The 22915-nt window shown below is 45.5% G+C and overlaps 1 protein-coding gene across 1 annotated transcript in view; it reads left to right on the plus strand.

Moving 5' to 3' along the window:
• LOC120019411 (neuronal acetylcholine receptor subunit alpha-2-like) overlaps positions 1-22915 on the plus strand; it is a 37901-nt gene that overhangs the window by 9137 nt on the left and 5849 nt on the right. Inside the window, exons 3-6 of the mRNA XM_038962699.1 lie at positions 298-432; positions 3740-3784; positions 5717-5826; positions 19633-19834. Coding sequence (XP_038818627.1) covers positions 298-432; positions 3740-3784; positions 5717-5826; positions 19633-19834 — 492 coding nt within the window. The remainder of the gene's footprint in view (positions 1-297; positions 433-3739; positions 3785-5716; positions 5827-19632; positions 19835-22915) is intronic.

Raw genomic sequence — 22915 nt, forward strand, 5'->3', positions numbered from 1 at the left:
CTCGACACCGGTGCCCCCGCACATTGACAATTTGACTCTGTACCGGTACCCCCTGTATATAGCCCCGCTTTTGTTATTTACTGCTGCTCTTTAATTATTTGTTTTTCTTATCTATTACTTTTGTCTTAAAACTGCATTGTTGGTTAAGAGCTTGTAAGTAAGCATTTCACTGTATTTGTATTTGGCGCATGTGACAAATACAATTTTGATTTGATGTCTTGGATACAACAACAGGTTTGTTATAACACTCTGAGCGCCGTGTCTCTTGTGGCCCCTGTAGTTTTCTGTCTTGAGAAGGCCCATTCACATGCGGAGGACGAGCTGTTTAAGAAGCTCTTCATCGGGTACAACAAGTGGTCCAGACCCGTACCCAACATCTCAGATGTCGTTATCGTCAAGTTCGGACTCTCCATAGCACAGCTTATCGATGTGGTAAGTTATATTATAATTATAATAATATAATGATAATAATGATAATAATAATATAATAATATAATGATAATAATATAATAATAGTATAATTGTCACGACTTCTACCGAAGTCGATGCCTCTCCTTGTTCGGCGGTCGACGTCGCCGGTCTTCTAGCCATCGCCGATCCATTTTTCATTTTCCATTTGTTTTGTCTTATTTTCCCACACACCTGGTTCTCATTGTCCCTCATTATGTGTTGTGTATTTAACCCTCTGTTTCCCCCATGTCTTTGTGTGGTATTGTTTATCTGTTTTCATGTATGCGCACGTTAGGCTGGTTGCGCTGGGTTATGTTCAACCCCTATTTGTATTTCGTGTTCGTTTGTGCCGTGTGCTTTTGGTTCGCCAAATAAAAGGCTCCGTTTTGCCACCAAATATCTGCTCTCCTGCGCCTGACTTCCTACAGCCCTTCACGCATACCTTGACAATAATAATAATATAATAATAGTATAATAATAATAATAATAATAATATAGGCCCTTTACCAGTCACTTTCATCCAAAGTGAATAAGGGCGCATATACATTTTCGTATGGGTGAGCCCAGAGGGAATTGAACCCGAGCGTCATGCTCTACCAGTCCAAATGAACCTCACAGGATCGCAGCAGTGTTGACTGACAGCTTGTTGCAGAAAATATGAATTTATGTAAATTATATTCATTGAATATCCTCACATTGTTCCCCAATGAGCTTACCTTTGGGAATATGCAGTTAGTTAAGTGTAATTGGCCAGACCTGTTTATGAAATTGCAAAACAGGTGTTACTAAATGAACTCTTACAGCTAACTGAAACAAATCCTTCAATCTCCATCAGTCGCCTCACAGGGGTTTTGAAGCAGAGTAAAGGTGTGAAAAACAACATAATCAAACAATCCTTCAGTCAATAACTACAGAGAAGTATTGCACACAAGCATGGCCTCAATTTAAATTGAGAGTGGCAGGGGTTTTGAATATACTGTACATTGTTACACAAACCTTCTCTCACACTCTCCGTCTCTCTCGTTCTCTCTGTCTCTCGTTCTCTCTGTCTCTAGTTCTCTCACACTCTCCGTCTCTCTCGTTCTCTCTGTCTCTAGTTCTCTCCGTCTCTCTCGTTCTCTCTGTCTCTCACACTCTCCGTCTCTCTCGTTCTCTCTGTCTCTCGTTCTCTCCATCTCTCTCGTTCTCTCTGTCTCTCGTTCTCTCCATCTCTCATTCTCTCCGTCTCTCTCGTTCTCTCATTCTCTCTGTCTCTAGTTCTCTCTGTCTCTAGTTCTCTCCGTCTCTCTCGTTCTCTCTGTCTCTCATTCTCTCTGTCTCTAGTTCTCTCCATCTCTCTGTCTCTCTTCCTCTCTCTCTCATTCTCTCCATCTCTCTTCCTCTGTCTCTCGTGCTCTCTCTCTCTTCCTCTGTTTCTCTCCCTCTGTCTCGTTCTCTCCATCTCTCGTTCTCTCTCTCTCTTCTTCTGTCTCTAGTTCTCTCCATCTCTCTTCCCCTGTCTCTAGTTCTCTCTATCTCTCGTTCTCTCCATCTCTCGTTCTCTCCATCTCTCGTTCTCTCCATCTCTCGTTCTCTCCATCTCTCGTTCTCTCCATCTCTCGTTCTCTCCATCTCTCGTTCTCTCTGTCTCTAGTTCTCTATCGCTCTGTCTCTAGTTCTCTCCATCTCTCTTCCTCTGTCTCTAGTTCTCTCTCTCTCCGTCTCTAGTTCTCTCTATCTCTCGTTCTCTCTGTCTCTAGTTCTCTCCATCTCATTTCCTCTGTCTCTAGTTCTCTATCTCTCTGTCTCTAGTTCTCTCCATCTCTCGTTCTCTCCGTCTCTAGTTCTCTCCACCTCTCCGTCTCTAGTTCTCTCTATCTCTCGTTCTCTCTGTCTCTAGTTCTCTCCATCTCTCGTTCTCTCTGTCTCTAGTTCTCTCCATCTCATTTCCTCTGTCTCTAGTTCTCTATCTCTAGTTCTCTCCATCTCTCGTTCTCTCCGTCTCTAGTTCTCTCCGTCTCTAGTTCTCTCTATCTCTCGTTCTCTCTGTCTCTAGTTCTCTCTGTCTCTAGTTCTCTCCATCTCATTTCCTCTCTCTAGTTCTCTATCTCTCTGTCTCTAGTTCTATACCATCTCTCTTCCTCTGTCTCTCGTTCTCTCTGTCTCTAGTTCTCTCATCCTCTCTCTCTCTTCCTCTGTCTAGTTCTCTCCATCTCTCATCCTCTCTCTCTCTTCCTCTGTCTCGTTCTCTAGATCTCTCCGTCTCTCGTTCTGTCTCTAGTTCTCTCCATCTCTCGTTCTGTCTCTCTAGCTCTAATTCTCTCCATCTCTCATTCTGTCTCTCTAGCTCTAGTTCTCTCCATCCCTCATTCGCTCTCTCTAGTTCTCTCCATCTCTCGTTCTCTCTCTAGTTCTCTCCATCTCTCATTCTCTCTCTCTTGTTCTCTCTGTCTCTAGTTCTCTCCATCTCCCTTCCTCTGTCTCTTGTTCTCTAGATCTCTAATTCTGTCTGTCTAGTTCTCTCCATGTCTCGTTCTCTAGATATCTCTATTTCTCTGTCTCTAGTTCTCTCATCACTCGTTCTCTCTCTCTGTCTAGTTCTCTCCATCTCTCGTTCTCTCTCTTCCCCTCTCTAGTTCTCTCCATCTCTCTCTTCCCCTCTCTAGTTCTCTCCATCTCTCGGTTTCTCTCTCTCTCTCTGTCTAGTTCTCTCCATATCCCGTTCTATCTGTCTTTCTCGATCTCTCTGTCTCTAGTTCTCTCTGTCGCTCTTCCTCTGTCTCTAATTATTGTCCTCGTGCTGTCTCTATTTGTACATTTATAAGGTGTAAGGTTTAACAACATCTCCTATTGCATCATGGTTCCTCTGTGAATACTGCAGCCATCTTACATTTTAAGAAATATATTTATTATTTTGAAAATAGACCTGCAAAAACCAACCTTGTTTAAACCAGATTTAACCTATGACCTAGAGATCTTCACATGTCTAAAATGTTGGACCTGTTCTGAAATGGACTTGAGGCTTTCCCACCCGGACCTGATATGCATAAATAATATTTGGGGCTTTCCCACCCCTCTCTCTCTTTCTCCCCTCTCTCTCTGTCTGTCTTTCTGCTTCTCTCTCTCTTTCTCCCACCCCTCTCTCTCGCTCTTTCTCCCACCCCTCTCTCTCTCTCTTTCTCCCCTCTCTCTCTCTTTCTGCTTCTCTCTCTCTCTCTCTCTGTCTGTCTTTCTTCTTCTCTCTGTCTGAATTTTTATCTTGATTTCTCTCTATTTTCATTCACCTCTTTTTGTATTTTCCTTTCTGCAGGACGAGAAGAATCAGATGATGACCACCAACGTCTGGCTGAAACAGGTGATTCAGTACATTCAGTGTATATAGCATGTGTTTCAGTCCATTCAGTATATAGAGCATGTGTGATTCAGTCCATTCAGTGTATATAGCATGTGTTTTAGTCCATTCAGTGTATATAGCATGTGTGATTCAGTCCATTCAGTGTATATAGCATGTGTTTTAGTCCATTCAGTGTATATAGCATGTGTTTTAGTACATTCAGTGTATATAGCATGTGTTTTAGTCCATTCAGTATATATAGCATGTGTTTTAGTCCATTCAGTATATATAGCATGTGTTTTAGTCCATTCAGTATATATAGCATGTGTTTTAGTACATTCAGTATATATAGCATGTGTTTTAGTACATTCAGTGTATATAGCATGTGTTTTAGTACATTCAGTATATATAGCATGTGTTTTAGTACATTCAGTGTATATAGCATGTGTTTTAGTCCATTCAGTATATATAGCATGTGTTTTAGTCCATTCAGTGTATATAGCATGTGTTTTAGTCCATTCAGTATATATAGCATGTGTTTTAGTCCATTCAGTATATATAGCATGTGTTTTAGTACATTCAGTGTATATAGCATGTGTTTTAGTCCATTCAGTATATATAGCATGTGTTTTAGTCCATTCAGTATATATAGCATGTGTTTTAGTCCATTCAGTATATATAGCATGTGTTTTAGTACATTCAGTGTATATAGCATGTGTTTTAGTCCATTCAGTATATATAGCATGTGTTTTAGTCCATTCAGTGTATATAGCATGTGTTTTAGTACATTCAGTATATATAGCATGTGTTTTAGTCCATTCAGTGTATATAGCATGTGTTTTAGTACATTCAGTGTATATAGCATGTGTTTTAGTACATTCAGTATATAGAGCATGTGTTTTAGTCCATTCAGTATATATAGCATGTGTTTTAGTCCATTCAGTGTATATAGCATGTGTTTTAGTACATTCAGTGTATATAGCATGTGTTTTAGTACATTCAGTATATATAGCATGTGTTTTAGTCCATTCAGTGTATATAGCATGTGTTTTAGTACATTCAGTGTATATAGCATGTGTTTTAGTACATTCAGTATATAGAGCATGTGTTTTAGTCCATTCAGTGTATATAGCATGTGTTTTAGTACATTCAGTATATATAGCATGTGTTTTAGTCCATTCAGTGTATATAGCATGTGTTTTAGTCCATTCAGTATATATAGCATGTGTTTTAGTCCATTCAGTGTATATAGCATGTGTTTTAGTACATTCAGTATATATAGCATGTGTTTTAGTCCATTCAGTGTATATAGCATGTGTTTTAGTACATTCAGTGTATATAGCATGTGTTTTAGTACATTCAGTATATATAGCATGTGTTTTAGTACATTCAGTATATAGAGCATGTGTTTTAGTCCATTCAGTGTATATAGCATGTGTTTTAGTCCATTCAGTGTATATAGCATGTGTGATTCAGTCCATTCAGTATATAGAGCATGTGTTTTAGTCCATTCAGTGTATATAGCATGTGTTTTAGTCCATTCAGTATATATAGCATGTGTTTTAGTCCATTCAGTGTATATAGCATGTGTTTTAGTACATTCAGTGTATATAGCATGTGTTTTAGTCCATTCAGTATATAGAGCATGTGTGATTCAGTACATTCAGTGTATATAGCATGTGTGATTCAGTACATTCAGTGTATATATAGCATGTGTGTGAGACTGTGAGGTGTTTCAATGTGAATTAATTACGGTTATTAGTTTGTTATGGATTAATAGGCCTTTAATTGACTCTGTCTGATAAGACCTGTGGCACTGAATGTCCTCTCGTCTCCGTGTGTGTGTGTGTGTGTGTGTGTGTGTGTGTGTGTGTGTGTGTGTGTGTGTGTGTGTGTGTGTGTGTGTGTGTGTGTGTCTGTGTCTGTGTCTGTGTCTGTGTGTTCTCCTCTTAGGAGTGGAATGACTACAAGCTACGCTGGAGACCGTCTGACTACGACAACGTCACGTCCATCAGAGTCCCGTCAGAACTCATCTGGGTCCCGGACATCGTCCTCTACAACAAGTGAGTGACAGCAAAACTGTTGTCTTAACGTAACAGCGAGGTCGAGTTCAGGAGACATCCACGTCTAGGCCTATTTAAATGGTTACTCGGCACCATCTATTGGTCCAGTTCAGGAGACATCCACATCTAGGCCTATTTAAATGGTTACTCGGCACCATCTACTGGTCCAGTTCAGGAGACATCCACATCTAGGCCTATTTAAATGGTTACTCGGCACCATCTACTGGTCGAGTTCAGGAGACATCCACATCTAGGCCTATTTAAATGGTTACTCGGCACCATCTACTGGTCGAGTTCAGGAGACATCCACATCTAGGCCTATTTAAATGGTTACTCGGCACCATCTACTGGTCCAGTTCAGGAGACATCCACGTCTAGGCCTATTTAAATGGTTACTCGGCACCATCTACTGGATTCATGAATCGTACGCTTCACATCGACAAGTGTTTCTCGGGAAGATATTTCCCAGTACAATGAGCTGATGACTGTGGTCCCTTCTACATGTTCTGGAGCATGACAGCACTGATGATTACAATAGATTACATTTTTATGTCCAACAGTGAGGCATGAGGTACGTGTTGTTGTTAGGGTTTGAATGATTAAAACGGAGCTGTAGGTCAACTCTCCCCTCCCCAGTAATATACTGTCGTGTTATCCTGATCCTAGCCCTCCCCAGTAATATACTGTCGTGTTATCCTGATCCTAGCCCTCCCCAGTAATATACTGCCGTGTTATCCTGATCCTAGCCCTCCCCAGTAATATACTGCCGTGTTATCCTGATCCTAGCCCTCCCCGGTAATATACTGTCGTGTTATCCTGATCCTAGCCCTCCCCGGTAATATACTGCCGTGTTATCCTGATCCTAGCCCTCCCCGGTAATTTACTGTCGTGTTATCCTGATCCTAGCCCTCCCCAGTAATATACTGCCGTGTTATCCTGATCCTAGCCCTCCCCAGTAATATACTGCCGTGTTATCCTGATCCTAGCACTCCCCAGTAATATACTGCCGTGTTATCCTGATCCTAGCCCTCCCCAGTAATATACTGCCGTGTTATCCTGATCCTAGCCCTCCCCAGTAATATACTGCCGTGTTATCCTGATCCTATTCTCCCCCCAGTAATATACTGCCGTGTTATCCTGATCCTAGCCCTCCCCAGTAATATCCTGCCGTGTTATCCTGATCCTAGCCCTCCCCAGTAATATACTGTCGTGTTATCCTGATCCTAGCCCTCCCCAGTAATATACTGCCGTGTTATCCTGATCCTAGCCCTCCCCAGTAATATACTGCCGTGTTATCCTGATCCTATTCTCCCCCCAGTAATATACTGCCGTGTTATCCTGATCCTATTCTCCCCCCAGTAATATACTGCCGTGTTATCCTGATCCTAGCCCTCCCCAGTAATATACTGCCGTGTTATCCTGATCCTAGCCCTCCCCAGTAATATACTGCCGTGTTATCCTGATCCTAGCCCTCCCCAGTAATATACTGCCGTGTTATCCTGATCCTAGCCCTCCCCAGTAATATACTGCCGTGTTATCCTGATCCTAGCCCTCCCCAGTAATATACTGCCGTGTTATCCTGATCCTAGCCCTCCCCAGTAATATACTGCCGTGTTATCCTGATCCTATTCTCCCCCCAGTAATATACTGCCGTGTTATCCTGATCCTAGCCCTCCCCAGTAATATCCTGCCGTGTTATCCTGATCCTAGCCCTCCCCAGTAATATACTGCCGTGTTATCCTGATCCTAGCCCTCCCCAGTAATATACTGCCGTGTTATCCTGATCCTAGCCCTCCCCAGTAATATACTGCCGTGTTATCCTGATCCTAGCCCTCCCCAGTAATATACTGCCGTGTTATCCTGATCCTATTCTCCCCCCAGTAACATACTGCCGTGTTATCCTGATCCTAGCCCTCCCCAGTAATATACTGCCGTGTTATCCTGATCCTAGCCCTCCCCAGTAATATACTGCCGTGTTATCCTGATCCTAGCCCTCCCCAGTAATATACTGCCGTGTTATCCTGATCCTAGCCCTCCCCAGTAATATACTGCCGTGTTATCCTGATCCTATTCTCCCCCCAGTAATATACTGCCGTGTTATCCTGATCCTAGCCTCCCCCCAGTAATATACTGCCGTGTTATCCTGATCCTAGCCCTCCCCAGTAATATACTGCCGTGTTATCCTGATCCTAGCCCTCCCCAGTAATATACTGCCGTGTTATCCTGATCCTAGCCCTCCCCAGTAATATACTGCCGTGTTATCCTGATCCTAGCCCTCCCCAGTAACATACTGCCGTGTTATCCTGATCCTAGCCCTCCCCAGTAACATACTGCCGTGTTATCCTGATCCTAGCCCTCCCCAGTAATATACTGCCGTGTTATCCTGATCCTAGCCTCCCCCCAGTAATATACTGCCGTGTTATCCTGATCCTAGCCCTCCCCAGTAATATACTGCCGTGTTATCCTGATCCTAGCCCTCCCCAGTAATATACTGCCGTGTTATCCTGATCCTAGCCCTCCCCAGTAATATACTGCCGTGTTATCCTGATCCTAGCCCTCCCCAGTAATATACTGTCGTGTTATCCTGATCCTAGCCCTCCCCAGTAACATACTGCCGTGTTATCCTGATCCTAGCCCTCCCCAGTAATATACTGCCGTGTTATCCTGATCCTAGCCCTCCCCAGTAATATACTGCCGTGTTATCCTGATCCTAGCCCTCCCCAGTAATATACTGCCGTGTTATCCTGATCCTAGCCCTCCCCAGTAATATACTGCCGTGTTATCCTGATCCTAGCCCTCCCCAGTAATATACTGCCGTGTTATCCTGATCCTAGCCCTCCCCAGTAATATACTGCCGTGTTATCCGGATCCTAGCCCTCCCCAGTAATATACTGCCGTGTTATCCTGATCCTAGCCCTCCCCAGTAATATACTGTCGTGTTATCCTGATCCTAGCCCTCCCCAGTAATATCCTGCCGTGTTATCCTGATCCTAGCCCTCCCCAGTAATATACTGCCGTGTTATCCTGATCCTAGCCCTCCCCAGTAATATACTGCCGTGTTATCCTGATCCTAGCCCTCCCCAGTAATATACTGCCGTGTTATCCTGATCCTAGCCTCCCCCCCAGTAATATACTGCCGTGTTATCCTGATCCTAGCCCTCCCCAGTAATATACTGCCGTGTTATCCTGATCCTAGCCCTCCCCGGTAATATACTGCCGTGTTATCCTGATCCTAGCCCTCCCCGGTAATATACTGCCGTGTTATCCTGATCCTAGCCCTCCCCGGTAACTTGCTGCCGTGTTATCCTGATCCTAGCCCTCCCCAGTAATATACTGCCGTGTTATCCTGATCCTAGCCCTCCCCAGTAATATACTGCCGTGTTATCCTGATCCTAGCCCTCCCCAATAATATACTGCCGTGTTATCCTGATCCTAGCCCTCCCCAGTAATATACTGCCGTGTTATCCTGATCCTAGCCCTCCCCAGTAATATACTGCCGTGTTATCCTGATCCTAGCCCTCCCCAGTAATATACTGCCGTGTTATCCTGATCCTAGCCCTCCCCAGTAATATACTGCCGTGTTATCCTGATCCTAGCCCTCCCCAGTAATATACTGCCGTGTTATCCTGATCCTAGCCCTCCCCAGTAACATACTGCCGTGTTATCCTGATCCTAGCCCTCCCCAGTAATATACTGCCGTGTTATCCTGATCCTAGCCCTCCCCAGTAATATACTGCCGTGTTATCCTGATCCTAGCCCTCCCCAGTAACATACTGCCGTGTTATCCTGATCCTAGCCCTCCCCAGTAATATACTGCCGTGTTATCCTGATCCTAGCCCTCCCCAGTAATATACTGCCGTGTTATCCTGATCCTAGCCCTCCCCAGTAATATACTGCCGTGTTATCCTGATCCTAGCCCTCCCCAGTAATATACTGCCGTGTTATCCTGATCCTAGCCCTCCCCAGTAATATACTGCCTTGTTATCCTGATCCTAGCCCTCCCCAGTAATATACTGCCGTGTTATCCTGATCCTAGCCCTCCCCAGTAATATACTGCCGTGTTATCCTGATCCTAGCCCTCCCCAGTAATATACTGCCGTGTTATCCTGATCCTAGCCCTCCCCAGTAATATACTGCCGTGTTATCCTGATCCTAGCCCTCCCCAGTAATATGCTGCCGTGTTATCCTGATCCTAGCCCTCCCCAGTAATATACTGCCGTGTTATCCTGATCCTAGCCCTCCCCAGTAATATACTGCCGTGTTATCCTGATCCTAGCCCTCCCCAGTAATATACCAGCCCTCCTTATAGTTTTCTCCTCATCTAAATTAATTCTAGTTTCACGGCCAAAAGTGTCAGATTAAAACTCAAGAGTATTTAATGACTGTTCCACTTCCTCAAGCTCTCCTCTGAGATTGTGATCAGTTATTGAAATTAAAAAGGTGTGTGTGTGTGTGTGTGTGTGTGTGTGTGTGTGTGTGTGTGTGTGTGTGTGTGTGTGTGTGTGAATGGAGGAAGATGTAATGATAGACTTAATATTATGTCTCTAGCTACAGCTATTAGTGGTGGGTATTAAAGCCGTGATCAGGGATTTGTAGCGTTTGAGGGGAGGAGATCAATTAGACTGCCATATAAGTGATTGTTCCTGGAGGATCGTAAGTCTTTACCAAACAAAATGGCTTCTAATATGTCTCGGAGTCCTGTGTGTTTGTGTGTAAATAAACAATTTGTGAAGTGTTGATGAGGTTCCTGTCATATTGAAATGTAAAATGTGGCCTTAAAACCTCTTGGCAATAGGGGGTGCTATTTGCACTTTGTAATAAATTCGTTCCCAAATTAAACTGCCTCGTACTCAATTCTTACTCGTACAATATGCATATTATTATTACTATTGGATAGAAAACACTCTCTAGTTTCTAAAACCGTTTGAATTATTTCTCTGAGTGAAACAGAACTCATTCTGCAGCACATTTCCTGTCAGGGAGTGAGATTTCAGAAATTGAGGTCCCTGTTCTGAGGTCAGTTTATAAGTCCCCATGTAAGCCATCGGGCTACATGCACTGCATACGTCTTCCTCTAGATGTCAGTAAGCGGGGAGAATTTGAATGGAGTGGATTGCGCAATCTGGGCCACTATAAATGATCATGGAACGGAAGTACCATTCTTTTCAACGGGACATCTGGCGCAAGAGGACATCACAATGGCGTCCTGCAAACGCTTTCGTTTTAGCAGTTCTATATCTCCGGTCATGTTTCTATTCGTTATAGGTGTTAAAGACATCATAAGGTAGTTAATTTAAACCGATTTATAGCAGTTTATATCAGTTTATTGCGATTTTCCTGGATTTCTTTGTGATGCGCTTTCACGAGTTGGACACCTCTCCAGTGGGTGGCTAACGTTAGCGGCTATTTCGACAGGACAAGAGGACATCTTTCAACCAAAAGACGATTGTTCTGGAGAAAGGACACCTTGCCCAAGATTCTGATGGAAGCTCAGCTAATAGTAAGCAGTCTTTATGCTGTTAATTCGTACTTATGTTGACAAATGTCAAATAATAATTCCGCCATGAATTATGGTGCGGTCTCGCTTTAGCGCACGCTGTATTGCGCAGTAACGTTAATTTTAAAAATCTAACACAGCGATTGCATTAAGAACTAATTTATCTTTCATTTGCTGTCCAATCTGTATTTTTTAGTCAAGTTTATGAATAGTTTTCGATTAGATTAGGTGCCTCTCCAAGATGGCGCCGGACAGATTGCTTGAAGTTTTGGCCACTAATCACATTGTATAACCACGATTTGTGCCGCTAAATATGCACATTTTCGAACAAACTCTATATGCAATGTGTAATATGATGTTATAGGACTGTCATCTGAAGAATTCTGAGAAGGTTAGTGAAAAAATTAATATATTTTGGTGGTTTATACGTTATCGCTATTTTTAGCTTGAATCAATGCTGTTGTGATGTTTGCTATTGTGGTAAGCTAATATAACGCTATATTGTGTTTTCGCTGTAAAACACTTAGAAAATCTGAAATATTGTCTGGATTCACAAGATCTGTGTCTTTCATTTGCTGTACGCTGTGTATTTTTAAGAAATGTTTTATGATGAGTAATTAGGTAATACACGTTGCTCTCTGTAGTTATTCTAGTCGCTTTGGTGAGAGTTGTGATGGTGGCTGCAATGGTAAACTATGATTTATACCTGAAATATGCACATTTTTCTAACAAAACATATGCTATACAATAAATATGTTATCAGACTGTCATCTGATGAAGTTGTTTCTTGGTTAGTGGCTATTTATATCTTTATTTGGTCGAATTTGTGATAGCTACTGATGGAGTAAAAAACTGGTGGAGTAAAAAAAGTGGTGTCTTTTGCTAACGTGGTTAGCTAATAGATTTACATATTGTGTCTTCCCTGTAAAACATTTTAAAAATCAGAAATGATGGCTGGATTCACAAGATGTGTATCTTTCATCTGGTGTCTTGGACTTGTGATTTAATGATATTTAGATGCTAGTATTTACTTGTGACGCTATGCTAGGCTATGCTAGTCAGCTTTTTTACTGATGGGGGTGCTCCCGGATCCGGGTTTGGGAGGAATTAGAGGTTAACACAGATGATATACAGTTTTTTGGAGGGAGCTAAGTTACATAGCAAAGTGTTTGTTTCTTGGGCTTCAGGAATGTGACTGATCAAAGTGCCTCAGGCCTTCAAAAATAAATAATTGAACTGATTGAAAGTAAAGGGATATCGGTGAACAAATGCCGTGGTCAAGTCTACGATGGCGCCAGTGCAATAAGTGGATTTTACTCAGATGCTTTTCAAAAGCGCATGTCAGACCGAGAACATAATGCTTCGTTCTTAGGTAGTTCTTTATGAGTTTTAGTTTTTGATCTCTCGTCAGAAGCTACAGTTACAGGGATGGTTAAACACGGCTTGGTTGTTGTAGCAACATCAGGGAAACTGGGCAGAAGGGAGTTGTGCTTCAAATTCAGCAGTTCGACACGTTACGGAAAGAGATGAACTGTATAGGAAGCTCTGGGGATCTGGGGTCGTCTGGATACTGGACAGACAATACATTGGCGAATGCAAAACAGATCATCTTTTGTGGACAACAGTTCTTGACAGTTCAAACAAAAAAAAGCAGTTTGCGATTTTCTTCATACCGGTGAACAAGTGTTTGGGTTGTGTGGTTGCAATATCAACAGTCCCTTATCTCTGGTATATCTTTTACATGCATCATTCAAGACTAAGTTTAAATTGTGTGCAGCGCAATGGACATAGCCTTATGCACAATGTCTCAGAAGGACTTCAGAAAACCAGGGGAGTCTCTCAAGTTGGATTTAATTTACCTTGATTACAGGCCATTTGTGTATGCTATTAGCCAGAAAACCTGCTGAGTTGAACAATAAATAGTGGTTAAATGTATCCTCAAGCTGACTACTTTTTATTTCATTGTTAGGCTATTTGATGTGTAATGTTCATAAATAGCAGCTAAATATCAGCCAGATACTATATATATAGCTATAGATAGTAGGCTGCACTGCATAATGAAACAATCCCTACTAATCTAGTGTTTTGAGGGTGGACTGACTGTATAATTTGGCATTAATAGACTGGTTTAACGCACAACAATTTTCTTTCCGAGCTGGGAGACAGCTCGAGGATGGCTCATGTCATGCTGGTTCTGGTAGGCTATACAGGACAGTAGTATTTTTTTAATCAATTGGTTGCTGATTACTATGCTGTTGTATCATGTCCACTTTGCCCGAGTCGGACCAGGAGGAGGAAGATGACCCGTTCTGGGAAATGAGCCATCGTCAGAGGAGGACCTCAGGCACCCCTTTATGGACGTGGAGACCCTAGATGGGCCGTTTGAGCAGGTGGCGATGGATCTGGTGGGTCCGTTGGTGAAGACAGCGAGGGGACACAAATACATCCTGGTAATCGTGGATTACACCACATGGTATCCGGAGGCGATCATGTTACACACGGCCGCAGCGAAAGGTATCGTGTAGCAGCGCTTCCATTTATTAAGCCGGGTGGGTATCCCACGGGAAATCCTGACGGACCAGGCCACCTCAAACATGTCTGAAATATGAAATGAAATATGTCTGCAATCTTTTACGAATCAAACAGCTGAGGATCAGCGTGTACCATCCACAAACGGACTAGTCGAACGCTTCAATCAGACCCTAAAGCAGATGCTGAAGAAGGTCATCAAGTGAGATGGGAGGAACTGGGACCAGCTGCTGCCCCACTTGATGTTCTCGGTGCGCGAGGTACCCCAAGCGTCCACTGGGTTCTCCCCCTTTGAGCTCCTGTATGGCCGTCGGTCCCCCGGACTGCTGGACCTAGCCAAGGAGGTCTGGGAGGACCAACCGACCCCCTTTCGCATCATGGTGGAACACGTGGAGGAGATGAGGGAGAGGTTAAGGCGATTTGGCCAGTGGTGAGGGAGCACATGGCCCGGGCGCAGCGTGCCCAGGAGCGAGTATACAACCGGGGGGCCCAACCACGAGAGTTCCACCCAGGTGAGAAGGTCTTGGATCTGATCCCCAAAACAGAGAACAAATTCCTGGCTACGTGACATGGGCCCTATGACATCGTCAAGGGGGTAGGCGACGTAAATTACAAGGTCTGCCAACCCCTCCAGCTTTACCATGTGAACCTACTGAAGAGATGGCATGCACAAGAGGCGCTGTGCGCAACATGAACCCGGCCATAGTAGAACCCGCCCCCCATCGAAGTTTTCATGGGGGAAGATCTCATCCGGACCCAACGACAAGCACTCCCAGAGTTGGTCCAGCGGAATACGGCCGTGTTCGCCGGGGCGCACGGATCTCGTGGAACATCATATCCACACACGTCTGGGGGAAAAAGTGCATAAACGGCCATACCGGATACCAGAAGCCCGGAGGTCGGCGGCCCAGCGGTAAATGATGACAATACTAGAGATTGGGGTACTGGAGGAGTCCCACAGTGAGTGGTCTAGCCCTATAGTGCTAGTACCGAAACCGGACGGAACTGTCCACTTCTGCAATGACTTCCGGGGGCTGAACGAGGTCAGTAAATTCAATGCCTACCCCAAGCCCCAGGTGGATGAACTGATCGACCGATTGGGGAAGGCGAGATAGGTCAGCATCCTGGACCTGACGAAGGGGTACTGGCAGGTGCCGCTGGCAGCGGCCTCCCGGGAGAAGATGGCCTTCTCCACCCCGGGGGGGTGGGGGGCTATACTACTACCGCATTCTTCCTCTCGGGCTCCACGGGGCCCCATTGATCTTCCAGCAACTCATGAATAGTGTCCTGCACCCGCACCGTGAGTACGCTGCTGCATATTTGGATGATATAATCGTGCATCTCTGTAGGCTACAGGCGGTGGTGGAAGCACCAAGCGATGCGGGGCTGACCTCGAAACCCCACAAGTGCAAGCTGGGCTACGCCGAGGTAGAGTACCTGGGCTATAGAATCGGGAAACGTGAAGCCCCAAGAAGAAGAAATAATTGCCGTCATCAGGGAATGGCTGGTCCCCCAAACCAAGAGGCAGGTGAAGTCGTTCCTGGGGTTATCAGGCTACCACAGTCGATTTGTACCTAACTTTGCCGCAATAGTTTCTCCCCTCACAGACTTGACAAAGGCACGCCTAACCCACACGGTACGATGGACGGAGGACACAGTGCTGGCGTTACAGGCCCTGATCGACGCGCTATGTTCACATCTGGTACTCATCACCCCGGACTTCTCAAATCACCTCCTGGTCCAGACAGATGCGTCTGACACAGAGGTGGGGCCGTCTTGTCCCAAAGCAGGAAGGTGAGGAACACCCAATCATGTATGTTAGCAGGAAGCTCCTCCCAAGGTAGAACAAATACTTGATTGTCAAGAAGGAGTTCCTCGCCGTGAAGTGAGCACTGCACAACCTCAAGTATTACCTCCTCGGGAGGAAGTTCACCCTGTTCACCGACCATGACCCCCTTGTGTGGATGGCAAGAGGTACGGACACAAATGACCACATCACCCGCTGGTTCCTGATGCCCTCTCCAGGAGGGATGCAAACCTAGCCCTGAGTACGCTTCCCTCCCGGTCAGGGTGGTATCCCGGGAGGTCTACCCTGGTGGTTGGTGACTAAGGGGAGGTACGTGCCACGACGTTGTCTCCCTCTGCTGAGAGTTCCCGGGCTGGGCACCCTGACACTGATGGCGCCAATTAGGGGTAATTAGGGGAGAGTGCCAACCAGCCGTGCAACCCACATAAATGGAGCACCGTGGGACACAGTGGCACACCGCGGGGGAGAAAAAGAAAGAGGCAAGGAGTGATTCTACAGAGGGGAACGAAGCTCCCGAAGGCACAGAGACGAATATGAGAAGGACCGAGCCAACCCATACTTATTTTGTTTATTTTTTGTTGCCTAGTAAAGTCGTGTTTTCTGACTAGAACCTCCCTGTCTCTGTGTTCATCTCTGTGTGCTCAACCCAACAACCAACAGTTTACCACAACTGAATAAGGCAGTTTGGGATGAAGACTTGATGAGGAAGTTCCTCTCTTGGATATTAACCACATATGTGAATCTCTATCTCTCTCTGGAGCTCAGCCTTAGCTTCTCTTCCTATATATGAATCATTCTCTATCTCTCTCTGGAGCTAGGCCTTAGCTTCTCTTCCTATTTATGAACCTCTATCTCTCTCTGGAGCTAGGCCTTAGCTTCTCTTCCTTTATATTAGTCTGTATCTCTCTCTGGAGCTAGGCCTTAGCTTCTCTTCCTTTATATTAGTCTCTATCTCTCTCTGGAGCTAGGCCTTAGCTTCTCTTCCTTTATATTAGTCTGTATCTCTCTCTGGAGCTAGGCCTTAGCTTCTCTTCCTTTATATTAGTCTGTATCTCTCTCTGGAGCTAGGCCTTAGCTTCTCTTCCTTTATATTAGTCTGTATCTCTCTCTGGAGCTAGGCCTTAGCTTCTCTTCCTTTATATTAGTCTGTATCTCTCTCTGGAGCTAGGCCTTAGCTTCTCTTCCTTTATATGAATCATTACCTCTCTCTGGAGCTAGGCCTTAGCTTCTCTTCCTATATATTAATCATTATCTCTCTCTGGAGCTAGGCCTTAGCTTCTCTTCCTATATATTAATCTTTCTCTATCTCTCTCTGGAGCTAGGCCTTAGCTTCTCTTCCTATATATTAGTCTTTATCTCTCTCTGGAGCTAGGCCTTAGCTTCTCTTCCTTTATATTAGTCTTTATCTCTCTCTGGAGCTAGGCCTTAGCTTCTCTTCCTATATATGAATCCCTCTCTGGAGCTAGGCCTTAGCTTCTCTTCCTATATATGAATCCCTCTCTGGAGCTAGGCCTTAGCTTCTCTTCCTATATATGAATCTCTCTCTGGAGCTAGGCCTTAGCTTCTCTTCCTATATATTCATCTTTCTCTCTCTCTGGGACTAGGCCTTAGCTTCTCTTCCTTTTTAGATTCATTTAATATAAATATCATCCAGTGGACTCCTAAGTCTATAGGTCTATGCATGCAATGCCCTGATACATTTAGTGCTCAAATCTCGACAGCTGAACCGTGAGGTGGACAATTATTGTTTTAGTAATGGATTATTTTTTTTTTTTTAAGTTGATGCTACACATCGAAACACAAGGAATAGTGTTTTGTAATTTGTTATAGGCTGTTTTTAAGGACACGTAAATGTTGCTCATTTGGCCGACATCCCTGGTTTATTGATGGCGCTGGCTGCGTTAGTGGACCCCATAATGGGTTACAATGCATATGGATGACCGGTACATTTCACGAATGTCAGATCAATTAAAATCTTCCAAGTCACTTGTCCGAAACCCTAATATATAGAATATATTCAGTGTACTGTATATATAGTATAGGCTACATTAGGCTACAAAATACACTTTCCAGTGACACTGATTCACCCAATGATAAAGATGAAGCATAGGCTACTCACCGGGGATGGCCAATGCGCTCGTGCCAATATCTCAAGATATGCTACTTTGAAAAACAGTGCTGTTCGCTCAGAATCGCTCAAAAGCTGTTGATGAAAAATGTTTTAACTTCTACAGACAAATCAGTCTTCTCTTTTCAGCAGTAGGCATTTGCTTTCCAAACGGTATGCCTATGTTTTTCACATGATGGTATTTTGAAATTTGTGAAATTTGGTAAACTGTCAGCCAAAACATAGCAGTACCACTTGATATTTTGTTTTTAGACAATAATGTCATCCTCCAGGTTAGATGGACTTCATTATTGTACAATTTGTGTCTCCTCTTTTCATGGGCCTAGATTAGATGGAGACAAGGTCGTCTTTATTGACCTGTTTATCGTTGTCAGCAGTAGCCTATAAGCCTATACTACCCCTGTAATTTTTGTTTGTATAAAAAAAATATTCTGCTAATGTCTCCAGTCATATAAATTGCAGTAGAATTGCATGAAATGTGTTTACAAACACAACACAAAAGGAGAAGAAACATATCTGATATAGCCTATAGCATAAGGCCTACTCTACACCACCAGGCGTTCAGTCATGTCATAAGGCATACTCTACACCACCAGGCGTTCAGTCATGTCATAAGGCATACTCTACACCACCAGGCGTTCAGTCATGTCATAAGGCATACTCTACAGCACCAGGCGCTCAGGCTTGTCATAAGGCATACTCTACACCACCAGGCGTTCAGTCATGTCATAAGGCATACTCTACACCACCAGGCGTTCAGTCATGTCATAAGGCCTACTCTACAGCACCAGGCGCTCAGGCTTGTCATAAGGCCTACTCTACACCACCAGGCGTTCAGTCATGTCATAAGGCCTACTCTACACCACCAGGCGTTCAGTCATGTCATAAGGCCTACTCTACACCACCAGGCGTTCAGTCATGTCATAAGGCCTACTTTACACCACCAGGCACTCAGCCATGTCGTAAGGCCTATTCTACACCACCAGGCTCTCAGCCGCGTCATAAGGCCTACGCTACACCACCAGGCACTCAGCCATGTCATAAGGCCTACTCTACACCACCAGGCTCTCAGCCATATCATAAGGCCTACTCTACACCACCAGGCACTCAACCATGTCATAAGGCCTACTCTACACCACCAGGAGCTCAACCATGTATTGAACACTGCTGTCTTTTTTTGTTGCCAACAGTGATTGAGTTGTATATAATGAACCTACATTATGACTATCCATTAGGAATAGTAGATATCTTACATGAGTCTGTAAATGCAACGACAGATGCATGGTATACTTTATTATAAAGGTGTATTTTTTTAATAGTGAAAATTAGCTTCACCAAAACTGGAAACTCACATGTCGCCAATGGGAGAGGGACAGAGAGGGAGAGACCCGACCCGACTCAACTCAAAACGAAACTGTCTATCGTACAGTATAGCGTGTCCAATGGCAAACGGTCACATCTGAATAGACAAGAGCCTATAGTGAACGTACCGCTTGCAAAACAGATGTGTGTTTTTTCTCTCCCTTACCCCAATACCATGATCATTTTATACCAATAAAAACGTTCAGTTTCACCATCTCACCACCAGGTGGTGCTGCAGCACCACTACTTCCCGCTATGGGCTGTGCATGCCCATAGCAACCTGCACGAACTGACAAATGCCAATCGAGCTAACAACCAGAGGGTTTGCCTGGCAACGATGCCAATGATATACGGGTATTCGGCTATCTACTCGTACCTACGACCGCAGCACAGCCGTGCTGTACGACGCACCCTCATGTGTACAATTACTTCAGTAACCTATTTTCTGTTCTGTTGTGTTGTGCTCTCCTCTCCTCCCTCCAGTGCGGACGGTGAGTTCGCCGTAACCCACATGACCAAGGCCCACCTGTTCCACAATGGGAAGGTGCGCTGGGTTCCCCCAGCCATCTATAAGTCCTCCTGTTCTATAGACGTCACTTTCTTCCCCTTCGACCAGCAGAACTGTAAGATGAAGTTCGGTTCTTGGACTTACGACAAGGCTAAGATTGACCTGGAACGCATCGAGGTATGGACTTTCATGTTGTTATTATTATATATCATTTTTTTACCTTTTATTTAACCAGGAAGCGCTAATTGAGATTTGAAATCTCTTTTTTCAAGAGCGCCCTGGCCAAGATAAAATGGAACCAAGTCATTTCAAAAATTACAGACAGACAACATGAAAAACTACAAGTACTCTAGTAAAAACCATAGAATTCACAAGAGTATAACAAAATCATAAAACAGAAAATTAAAAAACATGACAGGTCAGGGAATCAGTCTCAAAATCCTTCATCAGTGATTTAAAAACACCAATCGGGAACAAGCTCTTCCAGTTTAAAAGTATTTTGTAAGGCGTTCCAAGACGATGGCGCAGAGTACATAAAATCCCTTTTTACCAAATTCAGTTCGGACATTTGGAACAGTTAGCAGGATAAAGTCCAGCGAACGAAGAGAGTACCCACCACATTTCTGAACAATACATATGCCCAAATAAAATGGTAGTAAACCCAAAATGGCTTTATAAATAAAAGTATACCAGTGACTGAGCCTACGAGTGACTAGAGGCCAGCCAACCCTGGTATATAAAGTGCAGTGGCGTGTAAGGGTTTTTCAGTGTAAAATAAATCTCAGTGCTCCATGTTAAAGGGTGTCAATTGATCTCAAACACTGAGCGGAAGCATTCATATATAAAATATCCCCATAGTCTAGTAAAGGCATAAATGTAGCTGATTACTAGCCTCCTTCTGGCTTCAAAAGAAAGACAGGCCTTATTCCTAAAATAAAATCCCAACTTCAGCTTCAATTTTTTTGTAAGTTGTTGAATATGCAATTTAAAAGGAGGGGCCGTCATCAATTAAAATTCCAAGATACTTATATGAGGTTAAAGCCTCAATCTCCTTGCCCTGTGTAACGTCCTGACCAGAGTTCCTATGTGTTGCCATTCAGTCCGGAGCTGCCATTCAGTCAGGAGCTGCCATTAGTCCGGAGTTGCCCCTCTGTCCTGAGCTACCTCTCTGTCCTGAGCTACCTCTCTGTCCTGAGCTACCTCCAAAATCATGTGGGGGCCTTGGGGAGGATTCTTAGGCCTAGGTCGTGGGCGAGGGTCGCCACTCAAAGGACGCTAAGGAGGGGGACAAAGACAGTGGTGGAGTGGTGTCCTCGTCCACCGCCGGAGCCGCCACCGCGGACAGATGCCCACCCAGACCCTCCTCTTGAGTTTTAGGGGTGCGTTCGGAGTCCGCACCTCAGGAGGGGGGTACTATAACGTCCTGACCAGAGTTCCTATGTGTTGTGCTTGTTTAGTGTTGGTCAGGACGTGAGCTGGGTGGGAATTCTATGTTGTGTGTCTAGTTTGTCTGTTTCTATGTCCAGCCTAATATGGTTCTCAATCAGAGGCAGATGGTAATCGTTGTCCCTGATTGAGAATCATATATAGGAGGCTTGTTTTGTGTTGGGATTTTGTGGGTGTTTGTTTCCTGTCTCTGTGTTTGTTCTGCACCAGATAGGACTGTCTCGGTTTTCACGGTTTGTTATTTTGTAAGTTGTTTGTAGTGTTCACTTGTTCTTATAATTAAACATGTTGAGCACTGGCTACGCTGCATTTTGGTCCTCTCCTCCACCTATGGAAGAAAACCGTTACAGAAACACCCACCAACAAAGGACCAAGCAGCGTAGCAATGGACGGCAAGAACAACAGCAATGGGGAAAAGAGGAATGGACATGGGAGGAAATCCTAGACGGGAAAGGACCCTGGGCAGAGCCAGAGGAGTGTCGCCGCCCCAAAGCGGAGCTGGAGGCAGCGAAAGCGGAGAGGAGGTTTTATGAGGCGAAAGCAAGGCAGAGTGGCTGGAAGCCCGAGAGGCTCACCCAAAAATTTCTTGGGGGGGGGCTAAAGGGGAGTGTGGCGAAGCCGGGTTGGATACCTGAGCCAACTCCCCGGGCTTACCGTGGAGTGAGAGGGCGTCGTACTGGTCAGACACCGTGTTATGCGGTGGAGCGCACGGTGTCCCCAGTACGCGTGCTTAGCCCAGTGCGGGCTATTCCACCTTGCCGCACTGGTAGGGCTAGGTTGGGCATCGAGCCGGGTGCCATGAAGCCGGCCCAACATATCTGGCCTCCAGTACGTCTCCTCGGGCCGGCGTACATGGCACCAGCCTTACAGGTGGTGTCCCCGGTTCGCCTGCATAGCCCAGTGCGGGCTATTCCACCTCGCCGCACTGGCAGGGCTACGGGGACCATTCAACCTGGTAGGGTTGGGGAGGCTCGGCGCTCAAGAGCGCGTGTCCTCCTTCACGGTCCGGTATATCCGGCGCCACCTTCCCGCCCCAGCCCAGTACCACCAGTGCCTACACCACGCACCAGGCTTCCAGTGCATCTCCAGAGCCCTGTTCCTCCTCCACGCACTCTCCCTATGGTGCGTGTCTCCAGCCCAGTGCCTCCAGTTCCGGCACCACGCACCAAGCCTCCTGTGCGTCTCCAGAGCCCTGTACGCACTGTTCCTTCTCCCCGCACTCGCCCTGAGGTGCGTGCCCTCAGCCCGGTACCTCCAGTTCCGGTACCACGCACCAGGCCTATAGTGCGCCTCGAGAGTCCAGTGTGCCCTGTTCCTGCTCCCCGCACTCGCCCTGAGGTGCATGCCCTCAGCCCGGTACCTCCAGTTCCGGCACCACGCATCAGGCCTATAGTGCGTCTCAGCCGGCCAGAGTCTGCCGTCTGCCCAGCGGTGCCTGAACTGCCCGTCTGCCCAGCGGCGCCTGAACTGCCCGTCTGCCCAACGCCGTCTGAACTGTCCGTCTGCCCAACGCCGTCTGAACTGTCCGTCTGCCCAACGCCATCTGAGCTGGCCGTCTGCCAAGCGCCATCGGAGCCATCCGTCTCCCCAGCGCCATCTGAGCCATCCGTCTCCCCAGCGCCATCTGAGCCATCCGTCTCCCCAGCGCCGTCTGAGCCATCCGTCTGTCCCGAGCCGTTAGAGCCGCCCGTCTGTCCCGAGCCGTCAGAGCCGTTCGTCAGTCAGGAGCCGCTAGAGCCATTCGTCAGTCAGGATCTGCCAGGGCCGCCAACCAGACAGGATCTGCCAGAGCCGCCAACCAGACAGGATCTG

This window comes from Salvelinus namaycush, chromosome 24, assembly GCF_016432855.1.
Source record: "Salvelinus namaycush isolate Seneca chromosome 24, SaNama_1.0, whole genome shotgun sequence".
Taxonomy (NCBI): Eukaryota; Metazoa; Chordata; class Actinopteri; order Salmoniformes; family Salmonidae; genus Salvelinus; species Salvelinus namaycush.